Source organism: Engystomops pustulosus, chromosome 9 (assembly GCF_040894005.1).
Source record: "Engystomops pustulosus chromosome 9, aEngPut4.maternal, whole genome shotgun sequence".
Lineage (NCBI taxonomy): Eukaryota > Metazoa > Chordata > Amphibia > Anura > Leptodactylidae > Engystomops > Engystomops pustulosus.
Window position 1 is genome coordinate 45648498 of NC_092419.1, and position 20827 is coordinate 45669324.

A 20827-nucleotide genomic window follows, 5' to 3' on the forward strand; every position below is an offset into this window, starting at 1 on the left:
GCATGTGCTTAAAGGAAACCTACCATTTGATTTGATGCATTATGAAGCAAACATACCTTGAGAATGCTGTAGCTACACTGATACAGGATCATATCTTGGTTAATCCCTGAGCTGAGTGGTTTTGCTGATAAAACAGATATAACATTATGATAATGAAGCTCTGTCGCTTCTATGGCTGGTTCAGTGCGTGTCCTAGCGCATGAGTAATTCTCTGCAGGAGAGGATGATGTAATCTCTGAATGGTGCCTGAAGGCAGAATAATCAATTGCTCCATTTATAAGCACAAGCTCTGTGTGAAATGTGTTTATGTGGGCAGCCAGCCTGACCCAGCTTTCCCCAGGTCCTGAATGTTATAATTGTTTTTTTCAGCAAAACCACTCAGCTCGGGGATTAAATAAAATATGATCCTGCATCCGTGTAGCTACAGCATTCTCAAGGTAAGTTTGAGATGGTTGGAAGACAAATGAGGAGGTGTTTCTCTAGTGAAAACTTCAATAGTCAATGCATTGTACTAGAACTTTCTGTCCATAATTTGGCACTAGAGAATGAAATGGTCACTACCCTTTCAAAGATTTTGCATAATTCAAGTACAGTTGTATAGAAGAAACTTTGTCAAGTATTTGTATTAGAGCAAATGCCTCTTCCCCCACTTACTATTTCTCATTCTAGCAAGAAGGAAAAAAGATTACAGGGAAGTTACATACAGGAGGAGGGAAGAGCAGGGATGTTTCCCATAATCAGCTCTTTGCAGACTGAGAGAATATAGAACAAAATTATAGGATTACAAGGATATAGGATTGCACAATCTTTCTAATGCAAACTGCTTTCACAGGTATTTAAGAAGTTCCTGCACTACATGCGGCTGGATTATTCTTCATGGGACATAAATTTCTGCACTGAAGGGTGTTCCAGTGCTCAGATTATACTTGCAAAGTCCGACAGAAGTGTGTTACACGCCTCATGTTAAAAGTGCACCAAAAGAAGTTGGTGCACTCCGTCAGTGCTGTGCAGGGGGCGCCAGATTCATAAAGAAGGTGCACCAGAAATCCTGAATCTGGCGCCCCCTGCACACTACACAGGCAAACTGCACTGTTCTTAGTAAATGTGCTCCAGTGTGCCGCTAATTTTGAAATTATTATTTAAAAGTGAGGTACGCTTCAAAGGGGTTTTATTGGTCAAAATCTATTCATAACCTACACATGGGATCAGCTGTTTTCGGCTAAGGACAGAGCCAAGGAGGCCCTTCTGTCTGTAGAGTAACCAGCTGCCCAAGCTTAAATAGAGCAGTAATAGACTTGGACCAGATTGGGGTACTTCTTCTGAGCCTTGTCCTTTAGCCCAAAGTATCCCGTTTTATTTTTTAGTACATCTTTGAGGTGAAGAAAGAAGAAGACGAGGTGCTGGTTTCTCTGCAACAAGAGGATCACCGAATATACAAGAAGTTGGGGAAAGGACACAGTTTCATTATTGGCTTTGAAATTCTAAAGGTAGAAAACATCAGATTTCTGTCGTTTCTGTATTTACATGTGTGTGACACCATTTCTGAGGAGGACTTCCCAGAGGGTCTTATAAAACAAGAATATCACCTAACATGAAAGAATAACAGCAAATAAGCAGAAAAGTGTCAGAACCAGATTGTCACTCTGTAATCCCTGTGTTATAGCCCCGGAGATGTGTGACTAGCTGGTCAGTGTAAAGGTATAGGACATATAGAATATTGTATAACATGTTACCAATGGGATTCTTTATGTACATCAGCAATCTTTCAGGAATATATAATACCATACTGTAATTTCTTTCCAATGTTTAATACTGTGCAATAATGTCTTTCACAAGTGATTCACATTTTTTTCATTTGCTGCATTTCCTATACATGATCTAAAGATTGTGCAGTGCTGTCCATAGATTGCCATCATTATTCACATCCTCTGGGTTCTCCATTGAACTTTTTAAACTCATTACCCTCAAGAGAAAAACTTGCTCTATGCATTTCACTGACCAAACCTTGAACCTCTCAGCAGATCTCAGCATGTCCGTTCAGTTAAGTAATTTTAGGTTCGGTAAGAGGCGTAACTACAGCAGTAGGGCCGACAGGGTGAGGGGGCCCGGCCACATGACCTGCCATAATAAAGAATTGAGGATGTGCTACATCATACATGTATTATAGGGCGGCACGGTGGCTGAGTGAGTAGTGCTTCTGCCTTGCAGTGCTGGGGTCCTAGGTTCAAATCCCACCCAGGTCAACATTTGTATGTTCTCTCCGTGTTTGTGTGGGTTTCCTCTGGGTACTCCGGTTTCCTCCCACACTCCAAAACATACTGTTAGGTTGTTTAGATTGTGAGCCCCATGGGGACAGGGACCAATTTGACATGCTTTGTGCAGCGCTGCGTAATCTGTGTGCACTATATAAATAAAGAATTATTATTATATTATGCTTCACATTGTACAGCATACTATATATGTAACAGTGCACATCCTCCACAGTGCACAGCTGAGCCGACAGCTAAGATAAGAAATGTTGTGGAAGGAAACAGCAGGATGGGAATCTCTCATCTCTATTTTCTAATATCTAGTTTCTCCATGGGGGCTGCATGAAGTCATATCTGTGGCCTGTGACCTCCCCCTAGGTTCTGAAGACTGCATGAATTGCATACACTGTTCAAGTGCATACATTGTATGTGTGCATTAGTATATACACTCAACGGCCACTTTATTAGGTACACCTTTCTAACTGCTCGTTAACACTTAATTTCTAATCAGCCAATCACATGGCGGCAACTCAGTGCATTTAGGCATGTAGACATGGTCAAGACAATCTCCTGCAGTTCAAACCGAGCATCGGTATGGGGAAGAAAGGTGATTTGAGCGCCTTTGAACGTGGCATGGTTGTTGGTGCCAGAAGGGCTCGTCTGAGTATTTCAGAAACTGCTGATCTACTGGGATTTTCATGCACAACCATCTCTAGGGTTTACAGAGAATGGTCCGAAAAAGAAAAAACAATTCTGTGGGCGGAAATGCCTTGTTGATGCCAGAGGTCAGAGGAGAATGGGCAGACTGGTTCAAGCTGATAGAAAGGCAACAGTGACTCAAATCGCCGTTACAACCAAGGTAGGCAGAAGAGCATCTCTGAACGCACAGTACGTCGAACTTTGAGGCAAATGGGCTACAGCAGCAGAGGACCACACCGGGTGCCACTCCTTTCAGCTAAGAACAGGAAACTGAGGCTACAATTTGCACAAGCTCATCGAAATTGGACAGTAAAAGATTGGAAAAACGTTGCCTGGTCTTATGAGTCTCGATTTCTGCTGCGACATTCGGATGGTAGGGTCAGAATTTTGCATTAACAACATGAAAGCATGGATCCATCCTGCCTTGTATCAACGGTTCAGGCTGGTGGTGGTGGTGTCATGGTGTGGGGAATATTTTCTTGGCACTCTTTGGGCCCCTTGGTACCAATTGAGCATCGTTGCAATGCTACAGCCTACCTGAGTATTGTTGCTGACCATGTCCATCGCTTTATGACCACAATGTACCCTGTAACATCTGATGGCTACTTTCAGCAGGATAATGCGCCATGTCATAAAGCTGGAATCATCTCAGACTGGTTTCTTGAACATGACAATGAGTTCACTGTACTCAAATGGCCTCCACAGTCACCAGATCTCAATCCAATAGAGCGTCTTTGGGATGTGGTGGAACGGGAGATTCGCATCATGGATGTGCAGGCGACAAATCTGCGGCAACTGTGTGATGCCATCATGTCAATATGGACCAAAATCTCTGAGGAATGCTTCCAGCACCTTGTTGAATCTATGCCACAAAGAATTGAGGCAGTTCTGAAGGCAAAAGGGGGTCCAACCCGCTACTAGCCTGGTGTACCTAATAAAGTGGCCGGTGAGTGTAAATGTGTGTATATTTGAGTGTATAAATGTGTGGTACGAATATGGATAGACTTTTGTAAAAGGAAGGAAGGCCCCATGCAGAAGTCTGCAATATGGCCCAGCCTCTCCTAGTTACATCCCTGGGTTTAGTCCGGGAAATCTTGAAAACTCACGACCCAACTGGGTTTATCAGACCCAACTCATTTGTAGGCTTTACACTGAGATTTATGGACATGTGGGCTATGTATAGGAGCTTAGAGCGGTCCTGTGTATTCATGAGGGGGGCGGTCCGAGGCGCTCCCCTCTCCTTGGCTTCTTCTCCACCCCTCCCACACCATAGGCCAGGGGTGACTGCCAGGTTTCATGCGGTAGTCACCGCCCCCTTGGACTGCCCCCTCATAATATAAGCTTGGTTCGGTGTTTGGGCAGCTATGTAGTACAGTGTTTGCTAGCTTTAACAATGCTGTTACTGAAGTAGGGCTAGGGAGATGCTTACTTTAGTAATTGCACCTAAAGCGTTTATTCCGGGTGACAGGTCCTCTTTAAGTTTATACCTATTGGCTTTCTCAGTTACTTTTAACCTAATTCGCTTAAAATTTTGGACTAGGCCCTTCTGTACAACCACACACACTTCACAATGGAGCAACACAGAAAAAAATAACCTATTTCTTCCATTAGGTGGAAGAGAATAGAACTTGTAGAATCCACAAGATGCAAGGACAGGAGAGAGCTGCGTCCTCCCCCTACATGAATCTAAGGTCAATTTTCCTGAGAAAAGTATTGAAGAAAGGTAGATACGTCATTATTCCCACAACATTTCAACCTGGAGTTACCTGTGAATTCAACCTCAGAGTCTTTACAGATGTGCCGTCTTATTTCAGGTACTCTTGAGTCTTTAACCTGATATTGTTATCATTCTTGTACTTTTATATAAAGATGGTATATTCTGCACAGATGCTGCCATTAGGAAACCAAGAAATCTCTGTTCAATTTTGTACAAGGCGGCTGCACCACCTTGTGGCGATAGACAGTACTGCAGCATTTTGGTTCATAAAAAACAAAATTTTGAAAATAGAATCAATGCAAAAAAGATTAAAAAAAGACAGTGATAACCCTGCAGAAGATGACCCCTTTGAGAAGACCACTTTTCTAAAAGTGACAATTTTTTCTTCCATTGTACTCAATGGAAGCTGCAGGCCACTATTTCCTGTGCAAAATTAGGCAGCCCGCTCAAAGAAGTTTCACACAAATAGATGTTAGCTTTATTATAAAATCCTATCCGCCTACTGGATTATTGTTGTACGTCCTGGCATCAAAACCAATATAAAGCAAAGCAATGCAAGAGGAGGTTCTATCATCTAGGGCAGTGATGGCTAACCTATGGCACTGGGGCCAGAGGTGGCACTCTGAGCCCTTTCTGTGGGCACTCGGGCCATCATCAGAGATGACTCCAGGTATCTTCCTGCAGTCCCAGAGACCCCCTTGCTGTGCAAAGAGGTATTTTAAAGTGACAGCTCTACCTGGGACTATTTTCTGCATTATTGGTGTCCTCAGGGTGCTGGTATCAATGAAAGCTGTGACAGAGAAGGGAGTATAAATCACAAATTAGATTTCTGTGTTGGCACTTTGTGATAAATAAGCGTGTCTTTCTTGTAGTTTGGGCACGCAGTCTCTAAAAGGTTTGCCATCACTGATCTAGGGAAATAGAAGAAACTTAATATATATAGCATTGTTTAGACATTTTGGTATAAATGAGATAACAAGTGTTACGGTGAATAATAGTGTCAGTAATATGATCAGACATTTCTTATGACCTCTGCAGGGAGCTGCGGCAGGATAAGCCCGGTGTGAGCTGCTGGAACTTCTTGCTGGGATATCCCAAAAGAGTTAGTCAAGTGTCTGTGCGGAGCATAGAAGGAGTGGACCAACAGGGGAAAGCAGAAGGTAACCCAATAGAAACATTAAATTCTTCAGTTTTATTACAATCACCTTTAAATCCATTCTGAAATTCAGTTTATTAAAAACATGTCAAAAATTGCAGAATTTTTATTTTAAAGTCTATCGACCGCTATTACTGTTTCTTGAGATCGCCCGATTAAAATAATTGTAATAGACACAAAACTAACTAGTCCATGGGACTTACATTATATGAACTGTTTTTCTTTTTCTGTGGGCAGGGGTGCACCGTCCATGAGGCACGTTGTGCCTCTCGCCTCAGGCAACACCACCTGCAGCAAGATGGGGGAGTAGCATAAGGGGTGCCATCAGCAGCTACAAAGCAGAACCTGACACTTAAAATTAGTGTCTCTTCACACCTTTTATCAGGATGGTTTTGAAACCCTGCATGCAGAATTTTTAGGTTCACCCCTGGCTGTGGGGTGCAATAATAACAATGTAGCTTGATGGCCTAATAGGTATCTGAGACGATAAACAGATTCTCACAAAGGCTCATGCAGATGTTATGCTAAAATAGAAATGCCTTCAATTTATGATGGGATCTTGGGACATCATATGTTTTACATGTATTTATTATACATTGGGATCGCTGTATATAAAATACAGTATAGATATAATATCTTTATAATAATCTATAATACATTAAATGCAATTAAAAGAATAGTTTTTGTAACTTTTTTTTTAATTTCTGGCTTTGGGAACAGTTACCCAAAAATTATTCTTGGACCAGAAATATCCACTATCCATTAAAATGCATGAGATAAAGTACAAGCAACATGTGTAGTGGGCAGCTAGAAACATCCTGCTCCCAAAAACAGTTGGAGAGATGAAATAGGGTTTCGTCACTTTTCGGTATAACTTTGGAAGGATTGACTCCAAAAATAATTTTATAGTAAATTTTCCAAATGTTTGCTCAAATGTCGTCAGTTTAATGTTGACAAACGTGCAGAACAGTTACGTCACTCAGCTGCTGAAAAGTATGGAGAGGTTTATCATAAGGGGAAATTTTTTTAAAGTCATTATTGTCATAATTTACACCCAATATATTACAAATCACACGATAAACTAGAAGCCACATTTATCAGGGAACAGTAATGTTAGTAACTCAACTTTCTGTCCCACCTCCTAAATAAGTGAGACACCTCCTATACAAGTGTAACAATTTTTGTAAATAAAGTGACATTAACTGTGGCTTATATTGGTTTCACAGGCCCATTGTGACATCTTTCACATCCCATTTTGAAGATCATTGTAAGAATGCATTAAAAAAAAAAAAAGCACAACATTTTGCAAAAAAAAAGCCCAAAAAGTTGCAGACACTATTTTTTAAGCTAGTGAAGGCAGGATTTGGCTTCATGAATTACCCCACATGTTGTAGCTAGAATTTTTCCTTGCATGTTTAGATTTCTGCCCCAGCCCCTGCATCTAAATACCCTGGCATAACAGAGCAAATTGTTGGCGTCCCCCTTGTTATCACCAGCAGACGCTTATCATTAGGCCGCTACTGTGAGATTGGTTAGAGCTGGCTCTTGGCACTACCATAAACCAGCTGATAGAAGTGGGCTACAGTCGGGGGCATTACTAGGAGAGGCAGAGCCCCATAGCGTATGCTATGGTGCTACCACTGTAGTTACTGTCTCAGACCTCAGATTCCTGAGGTCTGATATGTAAGGCCCCTTTAAGACATGTCAAACTAAAATTTTTCCTAGACCTGAAAAACTTTTCTTGCTCACCTTACATATAATTGCAGGAGGGAATCTGTATGTGATCATCAAATGTGAAAATGAGATTGTTCGATCTGAAGCCCTCAAGAATACAACCAGCGCTTTTATCAATATGAAAGCTATCTTCTACCGGAGGAGAATGAGTGAACCAATTGCTATTCAGGTAATACATTATATTCCTGCCTATAATTAGTTATTAACAGTGTAAGACTGTCCTCGGGTCCACCACATAAAATTATTATGGGGGCTCACATTTCATCAACCCTAGGAAGTAGCTGCCGGTAGTAGTAGTCTCTAAATTGAGTTGTGTTTGGCTGGACAACTAGAGCTTATTATTTTAGCAAATAAACTGATAGATTGGTGTGAAGGGTCAATGCTCAGTGCCACTTCCTAAATTTAGATGTACTTTAACTATCTATTTGCTGTGTTTTAACTATAACATAGGACATATTTAGATTAACAAGTAAGTAACAAGTAAGTGGATGGCTCTTTAGATACAGCCAAGATCTCTGTGCAACACTTGAATTTAGGAAGAACTCTAGATGAAGTAGTCATTTGTGCCATTTCTAGTAATAAGACTAAGCAGGAAGCCAAGGGGTCGCCATAACACCAAAGTCTTTACTGTATTTAAAAGCATTATACGTGATCAATAGATTATAAAGTGCCACCAGAAAACAGGCAGCGTGGTGGCTCAGTGGTCAGCACTACAGCCTTGCAGTGAAGGGCTCCTGGGTTCAAGTCTGTTCCAGGTCAACATCTGCAAAAAGTTTCTCTATATTTGCAGGGGTTTCCTCCCACACTCCAAAACATACTGGTAGGTTGATTAGATTTTGAGCCCCATGGGGACAGGGACCGATTTGGCAATCTGCGAGTGCTATATAAATAAAGGAATTATTAAAATGACCTCTTTTGAAGCAAGATTAATAAAATATTTTTAAACAGTAAAAACCATACACCCTGTCCAGTAAAAAAACAAGACCCCATAAAGCTATTAAAAAAATAAAGGAGAGCTGAAGAAAGGCAACAAGAAAAAAATAAAAAATTGTTTGTGGTTAGGGCTCAAATTGTCTTGGTCTTTCAGGGGTTATTCCTTTCATTGTTCATTTACAATACATTCATCATTTGCTGCTTACGTTGTGAGCATTGCTCTTGAATTGTTTAGCGAGTCATTGCATAGTATGGAAATCCCAAAGGCAATGACTCAGTGTAATGTATTAGGACAGTATTTTCTACATTAATTTAACAAAAACACATTTTTTTTCTACTTTGACCCTCAGGTGTGGGGGAGCAAGATCATGTGTGACCAGTTCCTGGGTCAGGTCCTCCTGACTGCATCGCCTAATGACCCAGTGGAAGAGCAGAGTCTCCAGCTGCACAACAGGGATGGGCGAGCAGCACAGGAGATGTCAGGCCACATAAACGTCAAGGTTGTTTCCTCCGATGACCTGCTTGATCTGTGAATGTGAGACTCCCGGACACAGACAGAGCTGCGAGCTAAAGACTGTCTGACATGGCTGGACAGATGACGTCTTCTCTGTATGCAGGCACACGCTTGGTGCGGACTACATAAAAAATGCATTAAGTTCTTCATTCTAAAACTTACAGGATTGTGGCAAGTACAAAGGATTTAGAAACATTGCCTGTAATATTATAAGCCTGAAAGTGTCATGTATTTACCATCCAAATTGTATTATTTCTTACATATAAACCTCTCCATCACAATTTATAGGTCAGCCATCATGGTGGTGTTTGGTGAAGTTTAGGTGTAGCACTATTTCCATGTCCGACTCTATTTTCAAGATTCAAGAAAACATCTTGAATCTGATCTAGAAGATTTTAAAACATGATTCATTTTTTGTAGCAAATTTTTCATTTATTTCAGAAATGATTAGTGCAGGTGATAATATTAAACTGTGCCGTATACTTCTAACTATAAATTTATATACTATAAAGGAAAAAACATTTATGTTCCTTTTTTGCTCCTTTCTTCTCCTGCAGTGAACAGTGTTTTTGATTAGAGATGAGTGGACCCGACATTTCCATTTGGGGTTCAGCCACCTGACTCTAACATATTGCCAGAACGGCGGGTCAACAGCCAACATGGCCATGGCCAAATAGAGACATGGCTATAGTTGGCCATGGGAGCTCCTCCAGGGGCTAAAGAATTAAAGGGGTTGTCCGGCCACTATATGTAAAAAAAATTTTAAGCATCAAAGTCACAATTTTACTTGTGAAATGTACCAATTCCATCCTTCCCAAATGTTCCCAGTCCTTTATCTTACCTTTTTGCACAAATTGCTGTGCTTGTATTTAATAAGATGGCCGCCTGCATTTGCAGAGGACTTCAAGTCCCATCATCCTCTTCTTCAAAGCTGCTTGTGCATGTCCAGTGATAGGCTGCGTGCCGCGGACCACGTACATGCACGACTACAATCGTGCACGTCTATATTCTCCCGTGTCCTTCATGTGCGGGCGCGCTCCCAGTAGAACAAGCGGCTCGGCAGCACAGAAGTGTATTAAATTAGGAGGAAAAGATTATGAAGGGCACTGTTTATAACCAGACAAGCCCTTTAATTAGTTATTTACCTAAATAATATTTTATTTGTTGATACAGCTCTATGAGAAGAGACAGTCTATAAAGAAGGAATGTATCTGAAGTCTATACAGTCATGAGAAAAAGAAAGTACATAATCCTCGAATAATATAGTCTTATCAGAACATACTAAAAAAACATCTTCCCTTTAGCTGGTCTTCATATTTGATAAATACAACCTCAAATGAATAGGCCATTCCATGGAAATTAAGGAGGTTGCAGCAAATTGCTGTTAATCAAATCCTCTTGATTAGGTGATCATCAGCAAGTGTGACCACCCCTATAATACTAGAGGTTTGGCACTTTGCTAGTTGGAAGCATGCAGCTGTTTGATAGCAAGACTAAATTGATTAATATCAACACGTTCCTCATAACCCATGCGCAAAGCAGATAGAAAATGGTTAGAGTTGGGTTTACAAGCTAATCATTCATTGGGCCGGGGGTACTTTCTTTTTCTTATTACTGTAGAAAAAAAATCTTGATAAGATTTTTTGAGAAATCTTATCAAAATCTTTTGAGAAAATAACATTATCTGAATATATGCAATTATTTTAGATTATTTACTGTTCCAGCTTACCAGGTACCGGTAAAAATGCAACATTGTCTATTTCTATGTAGTATATTTATGTTTATGGTGTACTTTTAATACTCATTAATAGTCATGGCTGGGCTAATGTATTTATCATGGTAAATTGTATGTATCACTTAAAAGTGTTTTTCCACAAAGTGCGTTATATATACCGGAGATTATATCCGAGCTGCTTGTCTTACAGTCTCCTACACCCGGGTTGTGAAGGTCCAAAACCCATATGTACAGTTTGCACAGATAATAATGTTCCAAAATGTAAAAATAAGTGACCTTTTACTTTGACGGTCCTGCAATAAAGAACACAACTCATGGACAGGTGTGGCCCCATCTCTGAAGAACCAGTTTTATTCTAATCCTAGAAAACCCCTTCAATATATCCCATATTAGTAACATTCCAGTAATCGTCAGTTCTATGTCACAGCTTCTGCCTCCATTTCAAAATGTATTTTTTTTTTTAAAACAGAAGTATATTATTTATACTTTCATTATATCTGAAAAAACAAAATGTTGTGTAATATTTAAAGAGTAATAAAACTTATAAGTTTCTGCCATTGTATCCATTTTCTTATCAAAAGGGGTTGTCAAGTGATCGGAAAACAGAAGGGTAAATTTGAATGGGCAGGAGTGGTTTAACTTGTCTAGCCCCTTAGACAGAATGGGGCAGATTTATCAATCTGTTTACAATTGAATTCTAGTATAATTTTCCCCAAAAACGGTCTACACCAGGATTTCAGAGTTTTCCACTACATCTAGTACAACATTAGGGGTGTTGCTTAAAAAGAAAAAGGGTATGGTTTAATCCTTTCCCTGCCAAGAACATGTCTAATACATTTTCACAGTATGGAACCTTTATGGGCAAGGATGTAGGAGATACGTCTTGGATTCTAGGAGCCATAACTTTGGATCCATGGCACCAAGAATCTCTTGACATGATATGAATTTAAAGTTTGTTTCTAGATGTTGGGTGCAAATTATATTTAATAATGCAGTCCCCAGGTTACATACAAGATAGGTTCTATAGGTTTGTTCTCAAGTTGAATTTGTATGCAAGTCGAAACTGTAAATTTTAGATTTGTAGTTCCAGACAAATGTTTGTTTTTTTTTTGTCCCAGTGACAATTGGAGTTTCAATTTTTTTTTGCTATAATGGGACCAAGGATTATCATTATTGTCATTACAGACACCTTACAGCTGATCATTGCAGTCTAAGACCATAGTAGAGCAATCAGAGAGCTTCATCAGAGGTCACAGAGGGCAGAGAGGTCCGTCTTTAAGAAGGGGTTGTCTGTAAGTCGGGTGTCCTTAAGTAGGGGATCACATATACACACACACACATATATATATATATCTGGTTTCATGGCACCTAGAAACACAATCCTAGATTTATATTTAACCAGCAGGATGCAGGGAGAAGCAGCAGGGGGATTCACAGAGGAGCTTCTCATCTCACAAATAAAGTAAATAGTTACTTTAACTGCAGCTTTAGTTTGGAAAACTGCTCTGGGACTGCCATATAATGAGCAATCATTTTGTTATGTAATGGAGGGATAAGATGAACATTTAATCCCCTTCGCCTAATGTAGCTCCATATTAACCCCTGCACCAAGAACTTGTCCAAAAAGTTGCAAGTAACACAAAAATTACACACATACCTGAATAAAGTTTTTATTTCACACCATCCCTCCATTATTTATACCTATGTTAGGTCAATCTTACTGAAATTTCTATGAACCGCGGCAGGCTCAGTTATTGGGCTGCTTTTACAATTTGGGCATATATGCCACCCATTTATAGGTTATCTTGTTGCCTAGGTTTATGAACTTAACATCTTACTGTTTTTAGAGAAGTAAATTTTCTTTATACAAGTAATCTGGATTTTTACATATTATAGTGGAAATTTTAACTTTCTTGTTATTTTTGCATTTTATTAGTTTGGTGCAAAACTTTCTAATTAATACACACAACAAGCTTTAAGAAAGTTATTTTTGTAGAGATGGTAGGCTGTGTTTTCTAGAAAAAAATTATTTTGATGTTGAGATGTTGTGTATTGTGGTATATGTATACCTGATTACATTGACTGATTATTTTAACATCCATATTTGTGTGTAAAAATTCTGCTCCAATGTGAGTATGTGCAAGTCTTTTTTTTTTATTTTTTACTAAATTGTGCATCACAAAGTTGCATGATGGCGGTACAGGCTGTCAAACCTCAAATGCATTTACAAGGTTGTTCGTTTTCAAAAATATGTAGTGGTGTGGTGCATCAGCGAGTGTATGAAGAGGGATCACAGATCAGCCCACTTTATACACACTGGGTGTTAGTTGCATAACGCAGCAAACACCCATCGTTAACACCTGCGATCTCACTGGCACCGATCGCAGGAGATAATCATTTAAATGCCCCGGGAAAACAGTCTTGTGATGTCTAACAGGCCTTGATCTGTTGCTGTCACAGCTGGGAGTCCATGTCTAACTATGTGCCTGTGGCACACGGTTATAGATCAGTGATAGAATCTCCATATACTGCAATGCAGTAATATATAATCCCAGTCAAAATTTTGGTCTCTGTGACAATTGGATTTTAAAAATGTTGGATTGTCTTAAGAACCAGGATAAACAATAAATCTAAATTACAGACACCTGTGATAACTGCTACAGCTGTTTATTGTATCCTAGGACTAAAGTACAGTAAATTACCAAAATCCAGAGGTCCGTTTGTAACTAGGGGTCGTATGTAAGTCGGGTGTTCTTAAGTAGGGGACCGCCTGTATATGTTAGGATCAGTAAGACAGTGGGGTGTGGAACAGTGTTAGAAACACTGTGTCCTTAATGTGTTATGTTTTTTAATGTGTGTGTGACTGATTTTTGGTTATTTCAGGTTTGATTTTGTGATGATTTATTCACTAAGAGACGATTGATGTTCTGTGGCTGCAGCTGTGCAAAGTCCTGTGACCCCCTCCCTGGTGACTGGTGTAACAATCATTGCTGTTCTCTAATTATGATCATCACATTATTCAGGTTTATTGTTAATATACACTGGTGATTTTGTAAAACACTGCTCTAGTGGCAGGGTGCACCCTTTACAAAAAAGGGTTTTTTGATCTCCTATTTTCCACACACACTACAAGATTATGTCTGCTTTATGCACCAACAGCATTTACCATACATTAAAAATAAAAATGAATAGCCCCAAACCGTAGCATTTCTAACTTTTATTCACAATACTGCAGGTCCAGATTTCAAACTGCAATATTTTTACACTCAAGACACAGTCATGCACAATCCATATTTCAATTTTCTATTGCTTCAACCACAATTTAAATTAACTTAAATGTCCCAAAATAAAAATGCAAAAAGATTTAGGTTTTTTTTTTTGTTTTTCTTAAAAAAGAAAAAGAATGAAATAAAAAGGTCAGATTAGACACTGAGGTATTCGGACCATCCTGTATTCTCAGCGTATATCCAACATAAATAACTTAATTCCAATTTAAAAAAAAAAAATCTTCAAAAAGTTACAGAATGATATCACTACACATTTTTTGTATTTTACAGATAACACACCCTAAAAAAGAGGAATGTACAGCAAATGTGTTACAGTTGAGAGAGACAATGGGGATATATCATATTTATAACACCAGATTTTTTTTTTTTAGTAAGCCTGTTTTTTTTTTCTGTTGGAAGAAAATTTTTGCAAAAATTGACAAACTGTCTCGTCACAGTAGTGGAAAAAAAACAAAACAGGTACCCTGTGAATTCTACTTCTCAGTCAGAACTGCGGATGTGGATGTATGGGCATGATGTGGCCGCATACACAGAAGCTGGATGGCTGCTGGATAATGCATTACATGAGACATGATCCAAGGACGCGGAATACAAAGTGACACTTTTATAGAGGAGTACAATTTCTCACGGTTTTTATCCCACAACTTAGAAAACGTGTGATCGTAAAGTGTGTACCTACAGGAAAGGAATTCATTAGTGGGATTTCTCTTACAGTTCTGTACCATTTGTCATAGATAATAAAAGTCTTCGAGTAACAAGAGGCTCAGGCTGCACGTTCACGAGGTTTGTGGTATGTGAAAGTTTAGGCTTCTTCCCTTGTATAAGTATCCGTGTATTTCATCTGAATAAGAATTGCGGGGCGACAACCCTTCAAACAAAATATTTCAATGAGTAGCACAATAATCAGTAAAACCTCAATGGGAATGGTCTGTGGTGTGCGAGGTGCAGTCTATCCATTACGTCTAGGCTACACGCATGCTTGTGTTCTCGAGTTGCGGCCCCCATTACCATTACAGGAATGTTTCCCTTCATCAGGTGCCCTAGAAAAGGCATAGACTAATAATGGGATTCATTGTGTAAGACTCAACTAACTACACTACAGTAGTGGTTTTCTTATTCCAATAGATTCCTTTTAATGTATAATTTATTTGCAATGCCATGTTTTCTAATATCTGGCTACATATAAACTACATATGACATACTTCACTCATATAGTCCTAATTGTGACTATCGAGCAGGACCACCTTAGGGCTAGGGTTTACATATCCCTGCTCAACTTTGTGGTTCTGTTTGCAGGATTGCAACAGCAAAATTAGGATGATGATAAGTATGATATGGCAGATGGACACAGCTTAAAGGAAGCAAAGTTTTAATGCATCAATCTAGTGAGCTAGTTGGAACGTCCGGTCCGACGCTCAAAAACCGGTTTCTGAGCGCCGGGCCAGACGTTCCAGAAAGCATCAAACTCACTTGTTGACAAGAGGCCTAAATGTACCAGAAAGGATAAGGCGACATTCACATTTTCTTTTTGTATCCCCTATGTACACACTGAACAAGTCTATAGACATATACTGACAAGGTGGAGGCTTAGAGAGGATCCTTTTGGCTTCCATCTGGTCAGTACACGTCGGCAAACATCAGGAAATACAGGATAAAAATCGCGTAGTACACTGCCATTTCATCCTGCTGGTAGCTGTAAAAATATACATATCGCGAAGGTCCTGATGGAATGGGAGAAGGATACCACTATATGCTTATACAGTGTGATCCTTAGGCTGCATTCACACAAACGTATGGGGGACGTATATACGGCCATATATTTGCAGGAGGATACGTCCCACATAGCCGTCCATGGCACCTGGGCTTGGTACAGTTTGCAAAACGTGTGCTCACCGTACCATGCGGCTCTATGGCTCTATTTTCTATGGAGAGGGGAGGGGTGAACAGCGCTCATCTCTCTTCCTCTCCAGCGTGCCCAATCTGTGCCCGCCCGACCGTAGCTGGGTGGGCACACATTCGTATGAATGCAGCCTTAGTCTGTTGTAAGAACAGATCCGGAATTCTCCCAATTTATACTTCCAACAGAAGATCAAAACGAGATGTGAAAGGCAAGTTATCGATAAGGGACATCAGAGCACTTACATGGTTCCTGAGGTCTAAAACATGGAACAATTGTCAGATCTATTCATATTGTTACTTTCTATCATAGTGAAATATTGACCAAAACTCCTAAAGAGAAGTGCAAAGAGAGAAGGAGACGTTCACACAACCGTAGAACAGAGCTTTAGCACAGCCACAGAGGGACGGGTAGGAAATATTCACTAGAATTTGGTATGGCTGCATTCCTCCATTATTTCCTTTGTTTTTCAGAAGCAGCCTGGCTGTCGTTTTATTTGTACAAATTGAGAAAACTAAGCAAAGCCAAACATTCAGAAAAACACAGAATTGTAGCACAATAGCAACAACATAAAAAGACATAAAAAGCAAAAATGAACATAATAAAATAAGAGTCATAAATAAATATAGGATGAAATATCTCTGCTGCAGTCTATAAACTTGAAAAACTGTACTAAATATTTATGGTGAAAGATCCCATAGCTAGCGTACCGTCAGGGCTGGAATGTACATGGAACAGTAGAAAAAAATGACTTTTTTTTTAATACCTGCTATAAACGCCTTCCTCATACATTTCCCTTTGTCAATACATAAAACATGTCAAGGGAAGGCAAGAAAATCCAAGTTTTAAAACATCATTCTTTTCTCTTGCTATGGAGATCAATCAACATAACTAAATCCAGCCCACCCCCTTAATTATTACAATGGCATATGTAACATCACTAAGCTGAAACTGAACTGTTACTCCCTAGTAGAGATGAGCGGATTTGATGTCTGCGTTCGGTTTCGGCCACCCAGTCCAAATGTATTGCCGGATTGGGCAGCTGAACAGCCAATTCGGCAAATGAATGCCCCTAGTAACCAACCATAGCTACATTTGGGAGTTCTTGTGGCCAATCATAGCCGTGGCTAGTACCAAGGGTGTTCATTTGCTTTATTGGCTGTTCAGCTTCCAATCCAGCAATGCATCCATGTCTGGCGTCCAAACCCGCTCATCTCTACTCCCAGGGAATGAATCTTAATCTATTTTTTTTTATTATCCTTGACAATGTTTCTACGGGTCTGGACAAGGATGTCACAGCTACGGTATAAGGGATATTGTATTCAGAATTGATCTCTCTGTAAATTTCCTTTTACTCTTCTGTGTAGGGATGTCCCAGCATTTACCCATGGGGTGGGTAAAAGTCCACCTACGGAAGAGCTGTTGAGAATGAGTAGATAAGGAAGCGTAAAACTTAGAACATGTTACAGCTTTGTTCAGCTTCACACTTTAAATATACAATATCCCTTTAAATCGTTCAGCTGTTCTAGGATCTAGAATTTTAAGGAATAAAATAAGACACGGCTTCTTTGTATGGCTGTTAAACAGATTAGTATTCCTGCAGCCTAAGTCCTATAAATCTAGCATCTAAGGAGGCTCAGTCACAATCCCCACATCCCTATCCAGATAAATCTCTGTACTTTGGCAACAGTTCCAATTGTTAATATTCACACCTGGATGACCGCTCCGATGACCTCATCTCTACCCTCACCCCATCGTCAAGAATCATCATGGCACCAATGGTTCCCTTACTAAGGGCACTTAGAATGTAAATCCTGCCTGGCAATAGCCTTACCTCTCAGAGTCACTCAGCAAATACTTCATGTATCAAAACTTTATTTTTTGGGACAGTATGGAACATGGACTCTGGCTGCTACGGGGAACAAGACCGTTTTGATACAGGAATCCCTATGACAAAAGGTACAGTGTTTCAATAGGGGGACATTTCTAACATAGGTTCTTTGGTGCACAATAATAAAAAAAAAAAAAAGTTTCCTCCCGTTGCTCTAATTCGATGGTCTTTTCAGTGCTGTCATCATCATACAATGTTGATGGCCTATGCACATCATAGGCAGCCGTGTTTTGTGACTTTTTTGACCCACTTTCTTGACTCCCGGGGCCAGAATAGAATTTTTTATAAATATAATTTTTGTTCCTATGTGATATACTTGGAAAACACTAGTGGATAGTTTAGCCCCCAAAATAACTGCGTCCCCTGAGTGTAGGATATGGGTGCCAGGTATTTATTACCCTCTGGCCTTAGAGAGGTTAAAATTCATTAATTTCTCATTTTGTGCCATATACACCATCCTCTTTATTTACCTCTGCACTGCCAGGGGAGGCACGGAATACTTCTTCGGAAGCGTAACGGTCTCCATGTTGTATGATCTACTCTGGCTGCAGCACGGACAAGACAGTCTACCTTCCCCTTGATGAATGGTTACTCTCACATGCAAATTGTACCGTAAGTAAACAGACCCTGTACTGAAAACCGGGCCCTAAGATCAGTAGAATATGTGGGATTCGAGGTCTACATAGACCATTAGATCTGTTAAGTAGGCTGCATATTTGGAAATGCAGAAAGATTTTTTTTTTACATTTTTTTTTTCTCTTTTAATACAAAGCAAGGAAGAAACCAGACAGAAAATGAATCGTCCGTTCTAAAAGTACAACCCATCTACGGAAAGTCTCTGCAGCGGATCAACGTGCGGACGTGCAGCACCATTTTTTGTAACGTGCCATATAGAATTAGAAGTCCCGTTCCTACTTACAAATTAAAAAAAAAACCCCAAAGAATTAAGAGTTTGAGGAATCCAAAAGGGCAGGTAGAAGACACGAGTAGGTGCAACGTGGTGGGGTATGTTTCCCCAGGACAGTAGCTGGTTAGCCGGTTAATCCTGCTGTGTGAGGGGATGAGGTTTTCAGATTCTGCTGAGTTCTGTGTTCTTATGTGGACACTACAGCTCGAGTCCAGCGTGGCTAGCGGCTGCTGTTCTTAATGGCTTCCTTTGCTGCTATAATCAATGGAGTCAGACTAGAAAGAGGCTTGGCTAGTTTTAAAAATGGATGCTGTAAGGCAAACAGAAGTCAATCGAAGTTATGCAATTGTATGGAGATTGTGGACATGTATCACAAAGCTATTGTCTGGTGCATTCAAATTTTTAGTCTGAGGTGTGTAAAAACAGATCCCGCTACCCAGAACCTGTGTGCAATCCGTCAGACGTCCTGGCTGTGTCTGGGCCACCTACCACAGGATCTTCTGCTTTGGCTCGCCCCTCTACTTCACATCGTCAGGCATCATAAGATTATGGGGAAACATCTGTCAACTTAAAGGGCATCTACCACCAGAATGAAGCATTGTATGCAAATGAGCCCGAGAGGCTCCAGGCTCTATAGGTGTTAAAAGAGCCTGGTGCCCCTCAGGCATTTGCATAAAGTCTTTCATCCTTGTGTTAGATGTCCTTTAAGGAATGTTTGGCCAGCGACTAACATACAATATTCATGGCCACCCTAAAATAATAGTAATCATTTTATCTTAAATGGGAACCGGTCATCAGCTTTTCACCATTAAACCTAATGTACGGTATCCACAGAAATCTTCTGTTAGCCTTTACGTTTTTATCATAAAAATTCATAGCGCAGATTTTCTTTAAAAAAGTTGATTGCACATTGTTTTCTCTTCTCCAATGTCTCCCACAGCCAACTCATCCCCCCCCCCCCACCTTAGGAACATGGGAGGAGGGAATGAGGGTGTTCAGAGAGACTTTGGTCAAGTCACACAGTGACTCGCTGAAGAGAAATTCCTGAGGGAGCATGGGGGAGCCGAGGGAGATATTGGAGGGGAGAAAACACACCCTTTGTGACTTTTAAAATAAAAATGAATGGGAAACAGTAAGATGACTTCTGTGGGAAACACAGGTTTAATGATGAAAACCTGCTGACAGGATTCCTTTGAGCATCTATGTAATATTCACAGGTATCAAATCGAATCCACCACTCCTGACTCCAAAGATGGAGGATGTGGTCACTTGGTATTGGAGAAGGAAATCACTGGATTCACAATCACAAGAGTAGTGGGTCCCAGTGGCTGGACCTCCACATACCATACATTTACAAGAACCTTCTGTGGATGTCTTATAAAGGATTACAATTAAAATATGCCTTTAAAGGAAACCTGTCAGCATAAATTCACTCAATAAACCACAAAAAGTATGTTGTCAAAGGAGCTAACACCTTCCAGTTCATGTTTCTCTCGTGGCCCGGTGTGGTGGCATTACCCAGAAAATCAAGCTTTAAGTGAGATGTAGATTGTTTGTATGAAGTAAGGGAGAAGGAGAGTTTAGGAATGAACTCCAGTTCCCCTCATCTAAGTATGCCCACTTTGCTGTAACTGATTGACATCATTCACAGAAGGAAGATAATCAGCAGAGTTGACATTCGGAAGTACAGAGAGCTTGACTTCAGTGCTAAACTCTCCACCTCGATGACTTTATACAACTTTTTTACATCTATCGACAAAGTTGATTTTCTGGGTGATGTCACCGCATTGGGCCATGAAGGTGTTCATCACAACATACTGGTAGTGGTTTATTCAGTCAATTTCTGCTGACAGGTTCCTTTTAAGAGAAGCTGGATAAAATTACTTTATACAATGAACTCCGATGGGTGATGTGTGTGCCGCAACGTCAACAAGTGAATTAACATTAAATATGAGGGAATTGCAGATAAAATGGCAGCACTAGTCCTCACTCAGATTTTGGGGGAACATTAACATATACTGGAAACATTTCTAGTTCTATTCTATGGATACTTATTGAAGTATTGCAGGGTATTATCTAAGGTAAGCTAGAACTATAAAGAAATAAAC

At 40.0% G+C, this 20827-nt stretch overlaps 2 protein-coding genes across 9 annotated transcripts in view; one reads left to right on the top strand and one right to left on the bottom strand.

Annotated features, from left to right (window-relative positions):
* Positions 1-11193, top strand: part of CAPN6 (calpain 6) — a 42579-nt gene extending 31386 nt beyond the window's left edge. For both annotated transcript variants that reach the window (XM_072123058.1, XM_072123057.1), the window contains exons 9-13: positions 1365-1487; positions 4560-4762; positions 5704-5825; positions 7588-7724; positions 8839-11193. In XM_072123058.1, the coding sequence (XP_071979159.1) occupies positions 1365-1487; positions 4560-4762; positions 5704-5825; positions 7588-7724; positions 8839-9021 (768 nt within the window). In that variant the 3' untranslated portion in view covers positions 9022-11193. The remainder of the gene's footprint in view (positions 1-1364; positions 1488-4559; positions 4763-5703; positions 5826-7587; positions 7725-8838) is intronic.
* Positions 11194-13939: 2746 nt separating this feature from the next.
* Positions 13940-20827, bottom strand: part of PAK3 (p21 (RAC1) activated kinase 3) — a 100640-nt gene continuing 93752 nt past the window's right edge. For all 7 annotated transcript variants that reach the window (XM_072123950.1, XM_072123953.1, XM_072123952.1 and 4 more), the window contains one exon: positions 13940-19029. In XM_072123950.1, the coding sequence (XP_071980051.1) occupies positions 18940-19029 (90 nt within the window). In that variant the 3' untranslated portion in view covers positions 13940-18939. The remainder of the gene's footprint in view (positions 19030-20827) is intronic.